The 21131-nt window shown below is 44.3% G+C and overlaps 1 protein-coding gene and 1 long non-coding RNA gene across 3 annotated transcripts in view; one reads left to right on the top strand and one right to left on the bottom strand.

Annotated features, from left to right (window-relative positions):
• Nucleotides 1-12829, top strand: part of znf469 (zinc finger protein 469) — a 217640-nt gene extending 204811 nt beyond the window's left edge. For both annotated transcript variants that reach the window (XM_017305413.1, XM_008411476.2), the window contains one exon: nucleotides 226-12829. In XM_017305413.1, coding sequence (XP_017160902.1) covers nucleotides 415-11769 — 11355 coding nt within the window. In that variant the 5' untranslated portion in view covers nucleotides 226-414 and the 3' untranslated portion in view covers nucleotides 11770-12829. The remainder of the gene's footprint in view (nucleotides 1-225) is intronic.
• Nucleotides 12358-20348, bottom strand: LOC103466104 (uncharacterized). Its single transcript, XR_001776718.1, has 3 exons — nucleotides 19842-20348; nucleotides 16056-16129; nucleotides 12358-13347 (listed from the first exon to the last, which is right to left on the bottom strand). It is a non-coding gene; the product is annotated as an uncharacterized LOC103466104 (long non-coding RNA).
• Between the last annotated feature and the right edge of the window lie 783 nt (nucleotides 20349-21131).

The following is a 21131-nucleotide window of genomic DNA, read 5'->3' as shown; positions in this document are numbered from 1 at the left end:
TCAAATGTATTTGTTTTGCCAATAGATTCACAGCTTTGTCTTCAGTTTGAATGTCTAGACAAAAAAAAAAGATATACGTTTATATTTAAATAAATATTTCAAATGTCTTCTATAAGCTCATGTTTAGCAGTTTAAAAATATATTGCCAGGTTTTAAAAAGACGCACAAAAAACGACATTATGAAGTGAAAGATATCAATCTTTTCCTCTTTTCTTTTACCTCCAGGTCTGCTTTGCTTCAGTGCCAGATCCATAGTCCACCATGAGGGTGAAGAGATGAGCTTGCAGCGAGCGGCCCTGTCCCTGCAGTTCCTGCCAATGGACATTTGCTGAATTCCATTACCCAGAAGATGATGTCCCTGTCTCCCAGATACCAATTCTGAGGACCAGGCCTTCACAGCACTGACTGTGCATCATGGCAGGAGAGACTCAGCAAATGCATACAGTCAAAGAGCTGGATGCTGAGTCCAAACAGCAGGATGAGGGGACGGCGCTGGAAAAGCAGAGTGATAAAACCACAAAGGCGTCTTCAGAGCACTTTTCAAGCACAGGCACTGAGGTCGGGCTCAGCACCGGAGGGGCCAAGGCTAAAAAACTAGAGAAAGAAAGGAACTGTCCTCAGCAGCGTGAAGCTGTTATACGGCCACAGCAGACAGGGAAGATTGACTTCAGTTCACTGCAGAACAGATCGAAATTTGTCACTGACAGAACTTGGTCGACCGGGAAAGGAAGTCCCCAGTCACCCAGTGGAAAGGGTCGTAGCCGAGAGAAGGGGAAGCGGTCAGGGAAGACAGAGCGTGGCAACCCGCAGCAGCTGTACAGACTAAGCATTGCAAATCCACGCACCGTTGGCATAGCCTACCCACAACAGAAGGTTCTGCCACCCAAGAAGCTGGAACCCAGCCGTGGCCCGGTCTCAGGCAGCTACAGATTCAACATTCCCACCATGCCAGAGAGAGAGGCCGAGCTGCAGCAGCAGGAGCTCAGCTACAGCCGCTACTTCCAGGAGAATCCCTCTAATATTACCTCCCCAAGCTATACCTCACAGGCACTGGGTTCCTCAAGCGGAGCATCATCACACTCACACCCACCTCTGCCACAGCAACAGCAGCAGGCATCAATGGAGACTAACGGCACACAGGCTGGTAGTCAGCTGATGATGACTGAGTGTCCACTTAGTGGCTCAAATGTATGGCAGTCGCCTGAACGGACCTATAATGGTGCTAATTATGGGGTTTCGTCACAAAAATCCACTGCGCTCTCAGAAACCAGTAAGACGAGTGCATTTGTGCCTGCTCAGTTTCAGTATGGAGGATATCACTTACTGGAGCAATCAACCTCTGAATCTTTTGCCTGTGAACAGAACCCCCAGCCACATATCAGCCACAACTCTTTTTCCTTCTCACCTGGAAATGGGCAAAGCACTTCTCCGAACAGCTCTCAGTTCAGTACCGACCATCAGCCAGATAGAAGCTCTTATCCCAACCCGCAGCAGCCCCAATTTATTCAGGGGGTGGCATCATCCATCCAGTGTTCCAGAACTCAAAGTGAAGATTCACCCAGCAGTGACAACTCAGGTTCCAGCTCACAGCAGTCAGAACAGGGGAAGACCGCTCTACTTGAGAGCTCAGACATGAGTTCTCAGGCAGATTGTCAGGATGCAGCCGTCACATCAGGGAGTAAGAGAAACTGTCACCCCAAAGATGCAGCTGCCAGCCAGAGAACACTCATGCAGGCTGGTGTGCATGCAAGAAATATTTCACAGAGTCCAGATTCCCCGATGCACTTTCCTAACAGAACGTTCAACAACCCTGCACCCAGCAGCATTCACACGGGTTCATCACCTTTTGATAAATCCATCAGCAGTAAGGTCGTGAACAGGCTGCCGCACTCCTGGGAGGGACCTAATAAGACATATTCAACAGCAGATCAAAACACCATTCAGTACTCTGTCATGAACGAGAAGTTCCAGTTCCAGAACCAGACAACGATAGACCACAGGCTAAACTCATCTAAAAGCAACAGAATGCCCTGGCAGCAGATACGGCCAAACTCTGCCATGCCGAACCTCAACAGGATAGAATCATCGAGGCAAATAAGCAATCAGAAAATCGCCTACATGGTCTCGCCGTCTGACTGGCAGGATGAGAGTAAAGTGCACAAGCACAACTCATTCCAGAGCAGCAGAAGTGGCGACGTTCTTTCAAACCAAAGACACGAAAGTGTAAAACACAACAGTACCACTGTCTCAGCTTTTAAACTGGAAATGAACCACACGCAGTTATGCGAGGCCAAGAATAAGACAGGGTACTTTGGACTCAATCAGACCCTTCCGACAGGTCCATCGAGAAACTACAGCTACCCACCACTGCAGGTCCCGCCCATGGGGCTTTTAAAGGTGTCACCATATGAGTCTCCTTTGCCGTCTCCAGTCCATAACCCTGCATCAAGCAGCACCTGCTCCTCTCTCTCTCCGGCATCCACCAGCCCCGTCAATATTGGCTCAGACGACAGTCAGATGACAAAGTCAGCCCCACAACACCTGTTCTACCAACCTCCCCAAGGCAAAACTCAGTTGCAGTCAGATCACATGAGCACGCATTCCCACCAGTTTCATTCTGACGCTCCACGAAGCCTTTCCTACGTGCCAGACAGAGCCAAAGATGAAACGATGAACTTCCTGCAAAACACCACACATACAAAAACAGCAATGGACAGCAGTAAAGGCTACGTGGATAGTTTCGGCGTCGAGCACCACCAGCCGCCTCCTCCATATTCTGCACACCAGCTCCTAGCCAGCTCACTGGCCACTGCAAATCTGGATCAACTGGATGTTCTCCTGACGTGCAAACAGTGTGATCAGAATTTCAACAACCTGGCTTCATTTTTAGGCCATAAGCAGTACTGCGCTCAGAACACTTTTGCACAAAACGAGCTCAAAGATTTATCAAAGATGGAGGACAACAGGAAGTTCCACGCAGAACCGGTTAAAGCAGCTTTAGCCGTGTCGAGTCCTTCTCTCTCAAGGTGTCCATCCGACCTTCACCTGTCATTGCTGGGTCTCAACAAAAATGGAGAACTGATTTCTGACAGTGAAACAAAAGGAGATGCCAAAGATGACCCATTAAAGCTGGGTTTGTTCTCTGGTACCGGTAACCTTCATGTCTCGCTGCCAGAGCTGGAGATGGAGGATGCTAAGTTAGACAGCCTAATAACAGAAGCTCTCAATGGACTCGGATATCAGTCAGACAATGCAGAGATAGACAGCAGTTTTATTGATGCATTTGTTGATGATGACCTCACCACAGTCAAAGCATCCTCAAACAAAATATGTTTGAAAACTAAAGAATCTGCACTCCCCGAAAACAAAAGTAAACAAGCGGCCGACGAAAGATCCTTCACACAGGAAAAGTGTTACAACTCTCATATTGAGAGCAAAGGGAAAATGGCTGCGAGCTTGCAGGAGGATGAAAAAGTTAACGTTAAAAAAGATGGAGCTCATAAAAATTCAGAAATCGACTTCATGGATAAGGCATCAGAACAAGAGAGCAAAGCGAAAGAGACGAGAAAGCTGTGCAAAAGCGAGGACAAAAACATGAGCTCACAAAGGTTTCTCCTATCCGGCAAGTTTTCCGAGCATTGTGGCTTAAAAAGCTTTCAGGACAGCTCTGCACTTCGGGGGTCAGCAGCGTTGCAGGCCTCCACATCTCCAACCTCGAGAGCTGCAGCTAAAGAAAGCAAAAGGAAAAGCACTGGAGGGGGCACCTGGAGCAAAGAGCTCATCCACAAAATAGTGCAGCAAAAAAATAAACTCCACAAGCTTCACGTTAAAGGCACCAAAAATCTCCAGTTTTCCCTGGTGATGGAGCGGCTCACTCCAACAGTGCAGAATCCTGCTTTTGGAGAATATGATTACGTATCCGATTCGGATGATGAGTGCGAGCCTGTGAAGATAGCGAGCCAAGGCCGCCTGAATCAAAGCAGCCGCTGCAAATACACATACACCAAGCAGTGTAAATGGCGAGCAAGAAGTGAGAGAGAGAAGGCGGCGTGGAAGCATGAGTCCAAAGAGTGCTTTGAGATGAAGAAAAGTGAGGAGCTGTCTCTAACACCGGAAAAACACCAAAGACTCAGGAGGCAAGGCAGCCGGTCGTCCACAAGCAGCGACCTCAGCACATCTGTAAGCCCCAAAAGCACTGACCGCACTGACTCAGACAGCGAGAGAAAGAAAGACTCTCCAGAGCAGAAACACCATGACAGATCCAACCCGCAGAAGCTTTTTAAAGAGTCCAGTACACTTGCACTGACATTCACTAAATCTGTCAAGAAATATAACATTGACAAGACAAAATGTTCTGACAAAAAAGGAATTGCAGAGGACCCAGAGAAATATTCAAATCAAGAATTTCCCGATCTGCTCCCATCTACACAAAAGGCAAGAGAGGCAGACAAGAACTCTGAAAAAAGAGGAAGCTCTCAGGCCAAATCAAGAGGCAAAGTTGTGCCTCAGAAAAGTGACAACGGCTCAGTTGCTGACACCCTGCAGAGAACAGACAGTTTGAGCAGCAAAGACGGACCAACACAGTGCAAAAGCACAGATAAAAACAGTCTGGAGGTTAAGTCTCCGCCTCCCGTTATCACAGGAGAAGCTGATTTTAATGTCGACAGAAACACAAAGGATAAAACAGGCGAGGGGCCAAAAACTGCACAGCCCCAGCTATCAGGCGCTGCCACATTGGAGAAACAGAGTGAGAGTGTCTGCATGGTGAAAGAGGCAATTATTTTGGTCAATGACCTAGATGCACACAGACCCCCATCTCTTTGCACATCTTTGATGGATGAGGTGTGCCTGTCCCCGACTGGAAGTCAGAGCCCACTGATACAGAAAGATGCACTCCACCTCATGCCTTACCCCATGGACCAGGAGCAAGGCCTCATCAAATCCCCACTTTCCTTTGACACCTCCTCCATGTTCGGGGACCTCACGGCTTTCGACAGTGGCCTTTACTCGGAGATCCCCATTCAGAAAGACAGTTTTCATTCAGTGGAGAGCACAGCTGACAAAAAGGAGGCATTTGTCTCATCTTTTTCTCCTTTCATGGAACAAAGAGACTGGAATCTCATGGTTAACCCTGTGCTACGGGACGAGATATCCCAGTACAAAGGAATTTCCGAGAAATCAAATGAGAAAAAGTCCGATTACAGTCACATCCCATTGTCTCTCCCGGAGAAAATAATTGACTACAGCGCAAACCTCAGCAGCTGTGCATCAGAGGACGAGCTGGAGATCAAGAGAATAGTAAATGAGCTTGAAAATCAGCTTCAGACGACTAAGCTGGAAAGCCCACCACTCCTGATCCACGAGGGTCAGAAACAGCTGCAAATGAGCAAATTTTCACCCCTGCGAATTGCCGACGACTCTGAGCTTCAGCACAATCGGTTGAACATCAAATGCTCAGCTCAAACAAACCATCACTCCGAGACTTTCACAAACCCAGAACTCCCATGGCCCAGTACCTTTCAGTTTGACCTAGTGGGTGAAAATCACGGCCCCCACCCTGAGATTCACAGCGAAGCAGCAGCACTTAAGCATGAGCAACTCCATCCCGACGTAAATCTGGGGACGAACAGAGTGGAAAACGACACTCTCGGAGAAACAAAAGAAGATATTTCAGAGCAAAGAAGATATGCTGAAAACCTCATGAAAAGCTTGGAGGTAATTTCAGACTCTATCTTCCAAAAAGAACCTATTATATTGAAACATAAGGAGCCAAATGTCAACTCTCCCACCAGTCAACAACATGAAGAAGCTGAATGTCAGGCCTCTGGTGCAGCCGAGAGAGAAGATTGCTGCGAAAAGGAGGTAATTACCTCAAAGGAATGTATTTCACTGCTTTCAAATATCAGTAAGCAGAAGGATGAAACTAAAATCATTCACAACGAGTCGCAGTCATCTGTCCATGAGGACTCTGACCCTTCACTTGGAGGTAAGCAGTCCGTTTCCTGGCATGAACCTGAAGCCAGACAAGACGAGGATCACGACGCAGTAAACAAGGTTGAACCAAATGTCACGTCTGCTCACTGTTCAGCCGACAGCGAGGCAGATGATTTAAATCCGCTGATTAAAAGCAACGGTGATTGCAGAGAAGGCCGCGATGACCCAGAGGCAGCAGAGGAAATCACTCATCAACCTGAGGGTCATCCTTCATCACCGGCCCCAGCTGACCTTACGCAGCGGATTGGCGAGAAAATGGCAGGCGTGATTAAATCAGCACTGGAGCAACAATACACTAACAACAACAAGAATCCTGAAGGCTTCAGTTCACCACAAGCTGCAGAGTTGAAAGTGGGCAAAATAATTGAGACTTCAAAGCAAGACAATTTGACAACGATCTCTGCGTCTGAAAACCACAGCCCTTTGAATGCATACAGTAAATCAAATATGTCACTGGAGATGGTTAGCAAAGATAAGCCCTGCAGTCCTGAGCTAGTTAAAACCAATCCAGAAAGGTGCTGCTCACCCCTCCGCAACACCCCGTCTGCAGAGGGACAAAGCAATCTGTTGATCCTGCCACAGCCTGACRGCATCATTAACGGCGATTCCTGCAAAGTGACTCGGTTTAATGAGCCGTTAAAATCTGATACGGGCCTCGTCTTCGCCGAGCAAGAGGAGATTCTGAATGTTCAGGACATCAAAGAGTATCTTCCTGTTGATTTCATGGCAAGCCGGCAGAACTCGCCGTGCAGAGAGGCATCAGAAGAAAGCCGCGTCTTTTTGGAATCTGCCTCGCCGGCCAGTGCTCTTTTATTAATGTCTCACCAAACACCCACACAGATATTTGACTCGAAAGGAGAGTTAAACGCAAAGAATAAATGCAGCAGCGAATTTATTAGCAGATGCTCTCAAAATGCAAAATCTCCCATCGTCACGGACGACGGAGGGGCAGCAAAAGGCGATGATTCAATAAGCAGAGCAGCTGACATGGACTGCTCTCTGATAAGCACACCTCAGCTGGACCTCGGAATAATTCCAACACCTGAAACGGTCAGGTCCTCTCCTGTCGCTTTCAGACCTCCAGAGGTGAAAGACGAAGTTGAAAAAGGTGATCTGATGTACGATTTAAAGCTCAGCCCCCTGAACTACAACGACCTCTCAGACGAGCCTCCACAGCTGAATCAGTACGACTACATACCGATATCACCTGCCAGTAAACCAGAGGAAGATTTCGACACCAAGCAGAGACCCACAGAAAGCTGTGGGTCATGTGACCTGAGCGTTAATCCCACAATGATTTTCAAACAAACTGAGACAGAAGCAACGATGCCACTTGGCTCAGATCACGAGGCTAAACTGCAGCCATCTGATGAGCCCCTAGTCCTACAGCAGAGTATGAAATTCAATAGTTTTTCACTGGGTCTCACACCTGTCATCCAAAAGACTGAGTCCTCATGTGATAACACAAAGACAAGCCTGCCAGTATTTCATGATCCACTTCAGCCTGTTGAGGATTTGCAAATCCAAGCTGATCTTCTGACAAAAGCTGCATCAGTCAATCCAGATTCTCACAAGGCTCCTTTCGAAGATGCCGCTCTTCCCAAAAAAGCCTCACCGCTCATTATCAGTGAAAATGAGAAAATTCCCCTCCCACCAGAGAAGCAGCTGACGGCAGAGAGAGCCCCGTGTTCAGCAGGTCAGCAAACACACAAAGAGACGACACACAAGAAGTCACAGGCCAGCGATCCACAGGGCAAAGTGCTATGTGAGATTTGCTTCATGTGTTTCCGAACTGTGCCTGGTCTGAAGAGACACAAGGCCATGAAGCATGTAGCCAGAGCTGAGAAATGCACACAGGGCACAACACCGAGCCATCAGGGGACTGCGCTTATTTATGAAGCGCCGGTGAAAAAGCAAAAAGATGATTCACAGAGGTGTTTCCCAACAACCAAAATAGATGGGCTGCCTGAGCTAAGCGGCTCTCTCATCTCTAAAACGGCAGAGATTGGATCGGTCCTGGAGGAAATAGCAACTGAGATGAGCAGCGTGGCAGTGGATGAGATAAGCCATCAAAACCCTCCACTGCAGGCAAAGGCAAAGAAGAGCAACAAAGGAAGAAAGAACAAGAGCAGTGAGCTGAATCCTGACCCCTTCTCTGACGAGCTCCTGAAAATATTAAAAACAGACATACTTCAAGCCATAACCCCCGAATTTAAAAGCAGTGCTCTGCAGGAGCAAAGCAAATGCCCTGAGGTGAAAATCAGTGAAAGAGCAGCCCCAGAAGCTCTTGGCGAAGAGTTCTTTCACCATGCCGCTGCAGACACTTATAACAACACGAGCCAAACTCCACCTAAAGAGCCAAACGAGATGAATGAAACTGTGGCGCACATTCAGCTCGAAGAAACGAAGGTGACAGAAATGGCATATATAGAGACGTATGCAGAAAGTAATGTGGAAAGTGCATCTGTAGAGAAGGAGATCACTGGAGATTGCAATAAGACTGAATCGAAAGGAGCCAAGGACAGCCTTGGCTTGGAGATTCTTAGAGATGTTTCAACAGACATGAAATGCCCTACCAACAATCTAAATCCCACCTCCTGTCTGAATTCCTCCCCTCCCAGTCCGCCCGGCATCAGCTCAGACTTAAGGGCCATACTCGACGACGACACCACATTCTCACAGCTATTTCCCAGAGACGAGGAAACTAAGAGGAAAAAGTGTCCCAGAGTGTACGGCAAAAAAAACAAGAGACAGAAATTATCGATCCCTTCAGACGCGGCTGCAGATTACCTTCCTGCTGAAACTTTCATACAAAATAAAGACCAATACGTGGAACCCCACAGCATGCAGACCGTCACTGACCATCAAAGCAAGCGCTGCGAATATGAGACCATTTCCATTGACGATGCCATCATGCTGAACATGTGTCACAACAGCACTATAAAAGCCGACGACAATSCAGTGCCAGATGTTAATCAGAACAATCAGCAGGATGTTTGTGAGGTTGGAAATAATCATTTGAATCTAATTGAAAGCACTGTCAGTAAATCTACACCTGAATGGACCTCATCCAGTGACTTCACTGGCTTTGAATCTTGCCCAGTTGTGACCTCTGAACCTAGCGATTGCAAACATGAGGAGCCTCTGCCACCAACTCCCTGCACAATAGAGCCGCGTGTTGCAGAGGGCGCTCAGTCCTTCCAAACCATCGGCGCACAAAACATCAAAACAACATTTCAGCTACCAGAGATACAGTATCTGGACTCGGAAAAAGACGCTCAAGTGGCTCCTCTTTCTGAGACTGTAGATGCAGATGGAAAAGAGGATGAAAAATCCAGGAAAGCGACAGAGCGGCGAGGCAGGAAGCGACAAGACGGAGGGATTAAAGTCAAAGACAAGCAGTACAAATGCAAAGTGTGTTTTACCTGGTTCCTCACCCTCGGAGAGCTAAACTTCCATAAGCTGTCCCACAACCCATCCCCTCCTCCCACCTGTTACATGTGCGTGCAGCGCAAGTTCAGCTCCAGAGAGCAGCTGAGAGACCACCTGAGGGAAAAACACGCTAAAAATAAGACAGGAATCTGGACCTGCGGAATGTGTTTGAAGGAGATTTCAGATGTTTGGATGTACAATGAACACTTAAGAGAACACGCCACTCAGTTTGCCAGGAGAGGACAGTCTCAAGGTTCCATGCTTGGTATTTCTGGATGCTTCATGCAGGAAACGGCCGTGAAGAACTTTATATCCTCGATCATGCAGCAGCGACCCAGCAAAGCCAACAGAGAGTCAAGCAAAACTACTAAAGAACAGGACAAAGCAGCTGCAGGAGAAGGGAAAACCTTGGAGGGGGCTGAGACTAGGGCACACAAAACTAAAAGCAGCGGAGGAGGCGGAAAACAAAGCACTTTAACCCCAATCGAGGTCCTCCACAAAACAGAGACGCCAAAAAGTGTGGAGATGCATCCCAACTGCAAAGATCCTTCAAGAGACTGCCACCACTGTGGAAAACAGTTCCCCAAACCCTTCAAACTCCAGAGGCATTTGGTGGTGCACAACCTGGAAAGGATCTTCCTGTGCCACAAGTGCCCCGTTTCTTACCAGGAGGCCCAGGACCTCAAAGAGCATCTGAGGAGAGCTCATGAGGAGGTGGACGACCTGGATTCGAAGCACACGACTCTTTACACTTGTGAGCTCTGTGCAGACGTCATGCATGTGATTAAAAAGTCTTTCATCTGCAGCACTTGCAACTACACGTTCTCAAAAAAAGAGCAATTTGACCGTCACATGGAGAAGCACCTGTCGGGGGGGAATAAAGTTTTCAAATTCAGAGCCGTCCTCAGACCCGTCAAAGCGTCCGCCTCCAAAGAAAATGAGTGCGACTCACCAGCCAGTAAGAAGAAGAGGCTTCTCTCTGACAGTCTGCAAGAAAACAGCTCAGACAGCGGCATCGCTAGTTTGAGCTCACTACACTTAAACCAGAATGCTGACACGCAGTGTTCAAAGCCCTGCGCATCCACAGCTGATGACTCCACTCAGACCGTCCCGAATGAATACCACGACGATTCAAGCAACGCGAATGTGAAAATGGAGGATATTACTGCAGACTGCTCTCAGTTGCTTGAAGACTTAGAGAACTGCGTTCATCTGAGCTCATCCAGGTCCGCGACACCCAAGAAAGAGCAGCTTGATGTGACTCTGCTGCCAAACCTCGAGAAGGAGGATGACAGGAAATTGATTACTGAATCGTGTGATGTGAAAGAAGAGGATGAATCCGTTTGTATAAGAGCAGAAGGAACTTCATGGGCAGCATCTAAAGAAAGCAGCATGGCAGGGGAGAAGGAGGTAGTTAAAGATAAAACAGATTTGCCTCCAGCAGTTTTTGAGAACTCTTCTGTCTGCTCAACAGAAAATCAAATTTTTCTGCAGACACCTGAGTCTGCAGAATTAGCCGTTGATGAGTTAAAGCAGCAGGGGGATGATGAGCAGAGGCATTGCACATTGTCTTGTAATGACACTAAACAGCAGGCATTATCTCWTGGTGCTGAGCAAGAAAGTAGCAGTCAGATGAAAAACAATGCCACCCCAGCGCCAACGCCAGAAAACACTAAAACCAGCACTGGAGCTGGATGTGCAAAGACGACGGGAGCAACGGCGGCCCCTCAGTCCAAGGTTTCCCTTCTAGCATCGGCTGCGACAGACGACAAGGACTTGGTGAAACCACAGAAGAGGAGGAAGGACATGAAATCCACAAACAACATGCAGAGGGTGTCCTCGCCTTTCACACAAGAGAACTTTGGTGTTGACTCTAAACCCAAAAAGAAATTTCGTCAGAGCAAGTCTGCAAATCCCTCGCTGCAGAGGAAGCTGGACGGAGCCAATGAGTATCCCGTGCTCTCCTCTGTACGGGACGATGTAGTTAGCAACAAAATCATTTCCAAGTGCAAGAATGTAAACTTGAGCTTACAGGCAAAAAGAGGTTTGCTTGAAAGCTGCACGCCAAAGAAGCCTGACACCGTTACACCTCAAAACGTGGAGAACAAAGCCAAAAGGGGACCTCTTGGGAGATCTGGGCATTCTCCTGTGTCTAAAGTGCCTTCAGTTCCAATGAACAATTCTTTAAACAAGCCAAGGCCAAAGATGGGGGTCAGGACAGTGGAGAGTAACTCTTACCGGACAGCAGAGTCACAGAACCACATTTTGAGTCAGTTGTTTGGTCAAAAACTCACCAGCTTTAAGATTCCTTTGAGGAAGGACACATCCGAATCTATAAACTGAGGGGGCGGGATGGGGATCTGTGAATAAGAGTCTGTAAATTTTTGCAGTTATAATTGTTTAAGACAAGTCATTATGGTGAATGAAATTGCACAGCTGTTTTCTGTGAAATACTACCGTTAATTACTTCCGTAGTCACTTTACGTCTTCTTATGTACATGTTTTTTTTATTACACAAATGTGAGGACAAATGACAGGTAGAAACTAAATATTTCATTGGGGACTTAAGCATCACTTGCATAAAGGAGACTTTAAAAAAAAAAGGAATAAAAAGCATACTTGAAAACAAAGTCAAATAATGTTTTTTTAAGTAACGCATCTCCGTTTTTACAGAAGTTACATTATTCTTTTAGTCTTTTTTTTGCTAAAGGACCAAATTGTGCCGTACCTTACTTGGACATTTGTGCGCCTTGAGTACATGCTTCCAACCTTTTCATTTTGTATTGTTTTTACACTTTACTGTACTAAGTTGACATTCATTATTATAAGGCTTTTGTATAAACACCTTGGTGCTACATGTTGTTTAAATTTAATGTGAACGCCCATGTCCTCAGAAGGGAGATCTGTAGTAATTACAACATATACAGCCAATAGTTTTTTTTCTACTTTATTGAACATACTGTATAAACCAAATCATTCATATGTAGGCAGAAAAAACACAAAACTTACAACAGCTTCTGGTGTATACGTAAACTCAGGTGCTGATGAGGACATCACAGTCCCTGGACCTGTATTTGGAGTTCTTTCCATGCACTGATAATACCACACACAAATGACAAACTCATTTATCTGTGTCTGTAACTCCAAATGTTTAATTATTAATAGTATTTACTTGGACAACAAAGGTGCTTTATCTTGTTTATACTGTATGTACCTTCATTGTATAGTATTGTAGGTAGAATATTGTTTGATGTAATGCTTCATGACAAAGTTTTATTTTAATAATGTGCAAAATGAATGACATTGAAAAGAAAGGGAAACTGCGCGTCTCTTGCAGGTTGTAAAGTGGTTCACTAAGTGCCTGTTTTACAGTTTGTTATTAAAGATCTGTATTGGTCTCTTATCGCTCTTCTCCTCCTTTGTTCTTGAAATGTTTTGCAAATGTTTCCTGCTTCCCCGCGGACGGCATCTGTCACCAAATGCATCAAACAGCCGAAGCAGTGGAAGCTGCTTGTGCCTGGAGGCAAAAAACAGGTGCACACAAAACAAAGTCTGACTTGATTTTTTTTTTTCTTTCTCCCTCTCTCAGATGAGCACATCAATGAGTTAACTCGTCATTTGAAAATTGAGCAAAAATTTACCGTTTTTTTTTTTTTTCTTTTACTACAGGGAAGCGTTTAATAGAAGACAGATACATTTATCCAGTCGTGCATCTGTCTCCGTGAGCGGCCAGCGGCTCTTGCTTGTGTCGCGCTGCTCTCTCACCACATGTAAAACAGCTTCTATTCCTACATGAATATTTTTCATCCTCACATAGGAATAAAAAGCCATATTACACCATGGCTTGCATGTAGAACTCAAAGACTGCAAACATGGAGGAGGAGAGTCTCACATCTTCCTATTCCTGAATTATCATGAGACCTGAGGAGAATAGAAGAAAGAAGAAACAATATAAAAAAGAAGTTGTCATTTTATGCTTGTAAAAGTATAGAACACATTTATTTAGAAAAACAGAAAATAATGATGAACAAATGCTATATGCGTTTTATCTAACAAATAGCTGTCATAAATGGATTGCTGCATTTTATAATTATGAAAGAAAGTTTGTTTTATTTCATTTAGTATTTCTTTCTAAAAATAAAATTAATTTACTTGTTTAGTTTTTCTCCTTATTTAAAAACATCMATTTTTAAGATTCATATTAAATTCTTGAAGTTCTTAAATAAGGACCTCACATTGAACTTTCATTTTGATTAACACATTTAAAATCATCCTCCAATAAGAAATTAAAATCTGGATTACATGAAATGTGCAAGTGCAAGAACCATTGTCACACTCACCAAAATGCATTAAAACTGCTTCTGAGGAGAAGCATTAATGCTTCTCCAAAATGATGTAATTGCTATCGTTTCCAATTGGTGATCTCATTTACATTATTGCCACTCTGCTGTTTTCTGCTAATGTAGCCATCCATCTAAGTCTTGATGCAAAGTCAGTGTGAGGAAAACACCGTGTTGCTCAAATAACTCTTTAATTTCAGTGGGAATAGCAGTTTGGCAGAAGCCACAAAGGCCATGTGACAGCAGGTAATAAAACAAGCCTATGCCGTGGTTCCTGCCTGCTCCTCTACAGAGTTATACATGTTATCAAAGTCTCTCCAGGATGGTTAAATTGAAATTCTCAACAGAAGGATGGCAGGTATGTTACATTTTGACCTTTTGCTACGGTCCAGTAAAAGTCATGAACAGCATACTAAAGATATAAATTCACTCCCGCTCTCCTCAGGCAGCTGTCAGGATGTTTTTTTTTTTTGTTTTGTTTTTTTGCAGAGATAACGACTCACACCGAAATCACTTGATTTTAACACCTCCTTTAAATTAAATATGGAAATGTTGCATTTATCCTTTCTAATGTGTATTTGATTAGAATATTTCCAATATTTTGTTTTTGTATTGTACTACTGATTTTAGCAAATTTCTGCTGATATCGGTTATTATTTCCAACAGAGGTGAAATCGCACAGGATCTGCAAGAAAGCAATCGTGTAAAAGACAACTTTACTCATTTAAAAAAATAAATAACATTAGTGCCTCAACAACATTGCCATGCATTGCTCTGTCTTCCTGTTATCTGCTGAAAGTTTGGTTCTCATAGCTTCAATTAACTGTAGACAAACTTTAAGAAACGTAGTTTCTATTTTCATTTGCTTTGTGCATTTCTATGTTGTCCTCCAACTTCAGAACGCCTCACTGATAGTCAAAATAGTTTGAAGCTTATTCACTCTGTAACAGAACGTTGTGGTTAGCTTCAGCTTATAGCTTAAGCCTGGTGCTTTCACTGATCAGAAATTCTTCCCTACCAATCGGTCATTGATCAAGTCAAAATCAACCAGTTATGCTCACCACACAACTCTAAAACACTACTGATAAAACTATGTATTAATGGGGTTTTTTCTTCAACAAATGTGGCCAGCGATAAAGTTTGATTCATTATCTGTTTTTGAGCATTTTTTGGAAAAGCTCAGCCCAGCTTCCTGTAAATCTAGAAACAAAGGGATAATTACTTATTTTTTTCATTTCTTGTAGAATCTGTATAATTTCCACAGAAGTCTTATGAGGATTATTTTTTTCTGAAATGAGGCACAGTGCCCTGTTTCATTTCTGCAGCCTAAAAATATTATAATCAGTAATGAATCAGGGAATTACTATTCTGCATTTTCACAGACAAAAACTGGCTGCCTGCATGCGTCTAATTGGGCGCGCAAGCCTTGACTGACRCTGTACTAATTGAAAAAGGCTTTTTATGGAGCCTTTCCTGATTACTTTGACATACCTTGGTGACTTTCAGTTGATATCAGTCGACATGTTGCTGCAAATCTGCTGATGCGTTGAAAGACAACTGCTGCACTTTGCAACAAAAGCATCAAATGTTGAGTTGTTTAGTTCTCAATCCCTGTCTTGGGTACAAGCGCTTTTTGAATCCCTGACAACATGAATGGAAGGGAAATGGAGGGAAAGCATGGATAGCCGTCTGTTGGTACTACTGCTGTGAATCATCTGAATGCAGTTTTACACCATAATTAGAAAATAAATAACTAGCCGTGGATTACAATTAGATTTAGCGTAATTACACAAATAAGGCGTTTAAATACACAAGCAGCTTGAGCTCCTTCTGATCAATATGAGTGTATTCTGAACAGCTTGATCAACATCTTCTGTGTGGTAGAAATGTGACCAAAAATATGCAGAAAGAAGTATGCCATGTCGCCTGAATAAAAAAGTTACTTTTCGCTGCTTCTTCAGAGAATCCACGGTTCTTTTTTTTTTTTTTTGACGGCGGCTGGGATTAAAATACATCACACCACAGGAATCTTGGCAAGTCAAGGACTCATTCGTGAGCACGKTGCCCGGAAGGCTGCATGATTGATGAGTTCAGTGACGTCAGAGTCATCAGGAAGTACAAGCCGAACGCCTGTGATTAACATGTCAACTGTGTGAAACTGAAAGAAAACGTTGCTTTTACCTTTTCCATCTATCTTCCCAATGATCATACTATAGTATTGATTAAAGAAAGATGAAAGCCTTTATGCTTTCATAGATATTCGTTGCGTCTGCACCTGGTTTTTTTTACCTGAACCTCGTCCCCCTGCTTCTTCTTTGTGCGCTGGTGAAAATCCCCCCCCCCGTTGGCCGTCTGGTCAGGAGCTGTGGTTGATGAAGAGAGAATTAAAGCAGAGACTTCAGTGTGTTTTGTCAAAGTTTAACCCAGAATGTGTCACACAGAGTGAGTGGGAGCCCCACACACCCCACTGTCAGGCGTCTTTTTATCATCTGATATATGAGGGAAATTCTCCAGAGGCACAGTTATGCAGGAGCATGACAGGAGCGCTTTGCACTTTGAAGTAGAGTGACATTATCAGTAAGTATGGTCTTGAAATAGCATCTCATCTCTCTCTCTCCCTCCCTGCCTCTCTGCCGTTTCTCTCCCGCATCTATTTTCCTCAGCCGCCACCCTCATTTTCCCGCTCTTCCCTTCTCCCTCGCTTTTCTTGCCTCCTCACCATCAATTTCCATTTCTGTATCTCATTCCCTCTTCCCGTTTTTCCCCGTGCCTCTCCCCATTATCTTCTGCCTCCCTTTATCTCACTGAAACTGCTTTTTTCTTTTTTTTTTCAATGTTTCACCTCTTTTTCCAGACATCCGCCTATTTCTCTGCATCTATCTCCATTCCCTCACTTTGTATCCCCCTGTCTCGCTCTRGATCGTGCTGCTGGCTGCCTCTCAGGGAGGTCACGAGTTCAGGGGCAGATAGAGATGGGCTGCTGGTCAGCGGTAATGACACGTGGGCTGAGAGGCCTCTCGGGTCGCCTCTCCTGGGGATTTGAGGCTTTAGCAATCGCAGGGGGAGATAACCAGATAGAAAGATGGGGGAAAATGTGTTGCACCAAAACAGGAGGGACGAGTGAGCATCCAGTTTTCCACACATATGGGCGAGGGAGGTCAGTCGCAACAAATGCGGACATTGATGTCTGTAATCATTTATGCTTAGCACAAGGATGTTGATGAATAATTAATCAGGAAAACATAGGGTGGGAGCAAAACCTTTTCCTATTTTTTGGGAGAGATGTACGTTCTTTGAAATATGTACTGAAACATGCAACCCACAGATATGTGGTAATGTGCAACAGCAACAGACAGTTTGGTTAAGATGTGAATATTTCTTTCGGAGGCTTAGATCTCTATAGCTATTTTGTTAAAACACTCTTACATCCCCTGGACTTACATTGTAATTCAAATCAACAAGTGTGAATAGCAAGAACAAAATTGACTTCTAAGCATGGGTGCCACCATGGCAAACAAAGCAGACAGTCTTATATCCATACAATTTTTTTTTATGCATAAAATTGTGAGATAAACCGAATGGCTTCAATAAGATGCAGCATTTATATAACTTGCTTTTTTGTCTTCTATTGAGCCTCTGGCACTTTAAAGATCACATTCCACATATTCATGTCAAAAATGAAAAGAGATAAAGTATTTTAAAATTAAAGAGGCAAAATCTATTAGAGGTTAAACATGCATGTTTAATTACATCAAATTGGTTTATTTTTGACAAAAAGGTAGTTGAAAACAAGAGGGATTTTTTTTTTTTTTTTCGATTGGAACTCAATTTCAAGACAGATCAATGTACCTCCACCCTGTTGCCCACCCTCCTAATATGGCAAAACTTTCTGAAGGCGCCCCATGCCAGTACACAGAAAATACATTTAAAGTAATGCTAAAGCTGGCTCTGGATTCTCGAATGAATGGCCTCTCTCCAGGAAGTCGTGGTCTCTTCCTGCCAACAGAGCCTTTATCAACTCRACCATTTGTCATTTYAGTCAGCACCAGGGGAGCGAACAGGCTGCACACAATGGCTAAAAGTACCTGTGTCGATGGTCCAGGTTTACAGAAATAAATGGTGTGGTTTTTGCAAAGGGCTGCGCAAACAAATGAAAGGCTTTTAGTGCGAGTGCAACACAGCAAACAGCAGCAGGTGTGTAGAGAGCTGCTGGCATCACAGAGGACATGCTACTATTTTAGAAGGAAAAAGTTTGCACCACGCAGATATCTTTATTTTCCACAAGCTGTGTTTGCAAATATTTTAGTCTGTTTTACTATGATTTTTTTTTTTTTTTTTAGTCTTTTAAAAGTACAAAAGATTCTGTGTGCAAATATAAATAGAAAGCTCGTCCTTCATGATATTTCTAATTTTACTATTTTATTTCTGTGAAGATAGAGACGCTCACTGATCTGGACCTGGCACACTTTGGAGACAGTACCTCAGACATATTCCTCTTTTTATAGTGTTTGTTAATGATCTATTTGGAACTGATTGAGAAATAAAAAAAATARTAGAAATATGCTGAACAATTTTTTTTTTATCTAATAAAAAAAATAGGACAAATTTGACAATATTTTTGAGAAAGTCTTCATTGTTCACGTTTCTAATTACCAAAAAAATTATGTTTTCAAGAACTTGTTTTAACTGTGAACCAATTCAACTGTCAGTCTTTCAGATATCTTCCTGTGCAGACAGTCAAAGGCAATTCAGCTTTCCTTAAAACACAATTGAAACACATCAATGGATTAGCTTTGGATCAATCTACCAGTTATTAGCGAACCAGCATGCAAGGACACATGCAGTTACATCGGCTGCAACACAGCGGTCCCAACTTCCAGTTGATTTGACGATCAACTGAGCAACACCAAATTTGAGATAGCAGCTGACGTAATGTTCTTTCTCTCACTGTCCTGGATGGCACCCGGGACACTGATCTGCATTGGACCACTTTCTTCAGACACCAGTCTGATTTGGTTTCCCACTATAACCTTCATCCCCATCTCCCTCCCATGAGACGCACTGCCTCGTCTTCGCCCACAATCGTCTGTATCCATCACAGAGGATCCGAGGTGGCTAACCTGACATTTGATGTGGCACAAAATTGGATTTCCACTGTGATTTTCTCCTCAAGCCCCTCGTGGAGTGTAATCCACACTGTGACTAATTGAGTGACGTGCCAACAGCCCGGGTGTGTAAATAGATGTCTGCTTGGACCTGCTTTTTCTTAATCTGATGGCCAAAAGGGCAATCATCAGACGGAGCGAAGGAATAATGCACACCTTTTTGTCAATGTCATTTCTTGCTGTTGTCTGTGCATTCAATGTGACCCGGCAGACATTGTCGTCTGGCTTGATGGTGACATTCATAAACTAATCCCAGGAACAGGAAATCAATTTTCTCGTTGCAACAAACAACACATGCTTTGGACTGCCTGAGAGTGTGTGATTGGATATTTTAATTACCAGATTACACTATAACATCATCCCATAAGTAAACTGGGAAGCAGAGGTGTCAGTGGCAGATGTTATGGGATGACTCACCACAGCTATGACACCTGTCGGACCACCAATGTCTCAGAAGGYATTATTTTAACCAAACAAATCCGTCATTAAAACAGAGGAAAAGCTCTATAACAAACACCCTATGGACAGTTTTGTTGCTTTGTGCACAATAAATCCTCATCTTCTAATCTGACTGGATCTGATTTTTTTTTTTTTACCAATGTTTTCCTCCCTAGAGTTTTTTTCCTTTCCTTTCAGTAAAAAGCAGAGAAAACTTTCCACTAATCAGTGTGTGTTCATCTCCCTTTTATATTCACACGCCGACAAACAGAAACCGGCACAAACATTCACTGAGACGCAGAAGTCTACATTCAGCGCACCCCTGTTTGGAGGTTTGCTGTGACACATTGTGAAAACAGAGATAGCACCCTGAAGAGGTGAGCCACTCGCAGCAGTTAAAAGCATAACAGCAGGAGACAAAATAACAGTGAATGACCGCACTAACTGACGGGTGATAATGTGGCATACGTACCTGCGGGGGTTTCTGTCGCCGGGGCTCTCCCCCTCGAAGTTTCCCTTTCCTCCCCTCTTTGTGGCTCAGCCTGCCAGTGTGTTTTCAGGAGGCAGAGAGAGTCGGGAACTGGGGCTCAGCTGCAGAGACTGACATCATCCCTTTCAGAGAGGAGGTTTTCCCCTCCCGCTATCTGCACCCTCTCTGTGTGTTTGTGCGTGTGCGTGTGTGTGTGTGTGTTTCACTCTCCCCATCTCTCCCAGCTTCACACTCCGTACAGTACTATACTCCTCCCATCTCTCCCTCCCTTTCTCCACTATTTTATCTCGTTTTTTTTTTTTTTTTTGGTTGTATTATTGCTGCTATTTTTCAAAGCCACCATAGGTGAATGACCCCACACTAAAACTCTGGCTTTATGAAAAGTAACAAGAGTCTCGCCGGGGCTACGCTATTAATTTCAGCTGAATTTCTTCTCCTTTTTTTACTGCTTATAATAAAGCACTACAGAAGAAACCTACCTGTCAGAGGTTTTGCATCGAGTTTTTTTTTATTTTTTATTACTGCTCTCCACTTCCTCTCTGCATCTCCTATCAGAGCCTAATAGGCAGTCCACCTTCACCTATCCAATTCTTTTAGATCAGTAGGAAGGAGGAAAAAAAAGAAAAGAAAAGAAGGAGCCACTTTTAAGTGTATTGAGATGGATGCCTGCTGTGGTGCCTGCATCTGTGGAGATTGGTGTTGCTGTCCGTGGTGCTGATTACAGCTGAAGGAGACATCACTAAAGACAGCAGTGACCCTGCAGACCCAGAGAAAATAGCCTTCAACAGAGTAGGGAAGGAGGAGGGGGGTAAGGGGGGGGGGGACAGAAAACACAACTTCACACACACGTTCTGAAGACAAAAAAACCACACACACATATAGAGACTCAAATCTACCTCCCAGCCTCCTCCTCTGGCTCCCACGGGCATTTCTCTGTGTCTCAACTCATTTAGGCTTACATTCATCATTGTAAGGTAACTGTGGCAGGTGGGATTAAAATGGATTAGCCCTATTAAAGAAATGTGTGGTGTATATTACACTCAACCCAACCTAAGCCACACACGCACACGCATGCACACCCCCACGCGCACGCACACACACACACACACACACACACACACACAGACAAACAGAGAGAGCCCCCCACAGAGCGACATGCATTCAGCTGCAGGGGGAGAAAATAAAACTGTAATGCAGGAGAACACGCTCAGTCTGGTAAAGGCTAAAACCAGCTGGATTGGAGGCAAAACGGCCAACAAGGCAGCCTGATGG

The sequence above is a fragment of the Poecilia reticulata genome, linkage group LG6, assembly GCF_000633615.1.
Source record: "Poecilia reticulata strain Guanapo linkage group LG6, Guppy_female_1.0+MT, whole genome shotgun sequence".
NCBI lineage: Eukaryota > Metazoa > Chordata > Actinopteri > Cyprinodontiformes > Poeciliidae > Poecilia > Poecilia reticulata.
Note: the sequence above shows the minus strand (reverse complement) of the source record. Positions and strands in the feature narration are given on the sequence as shown.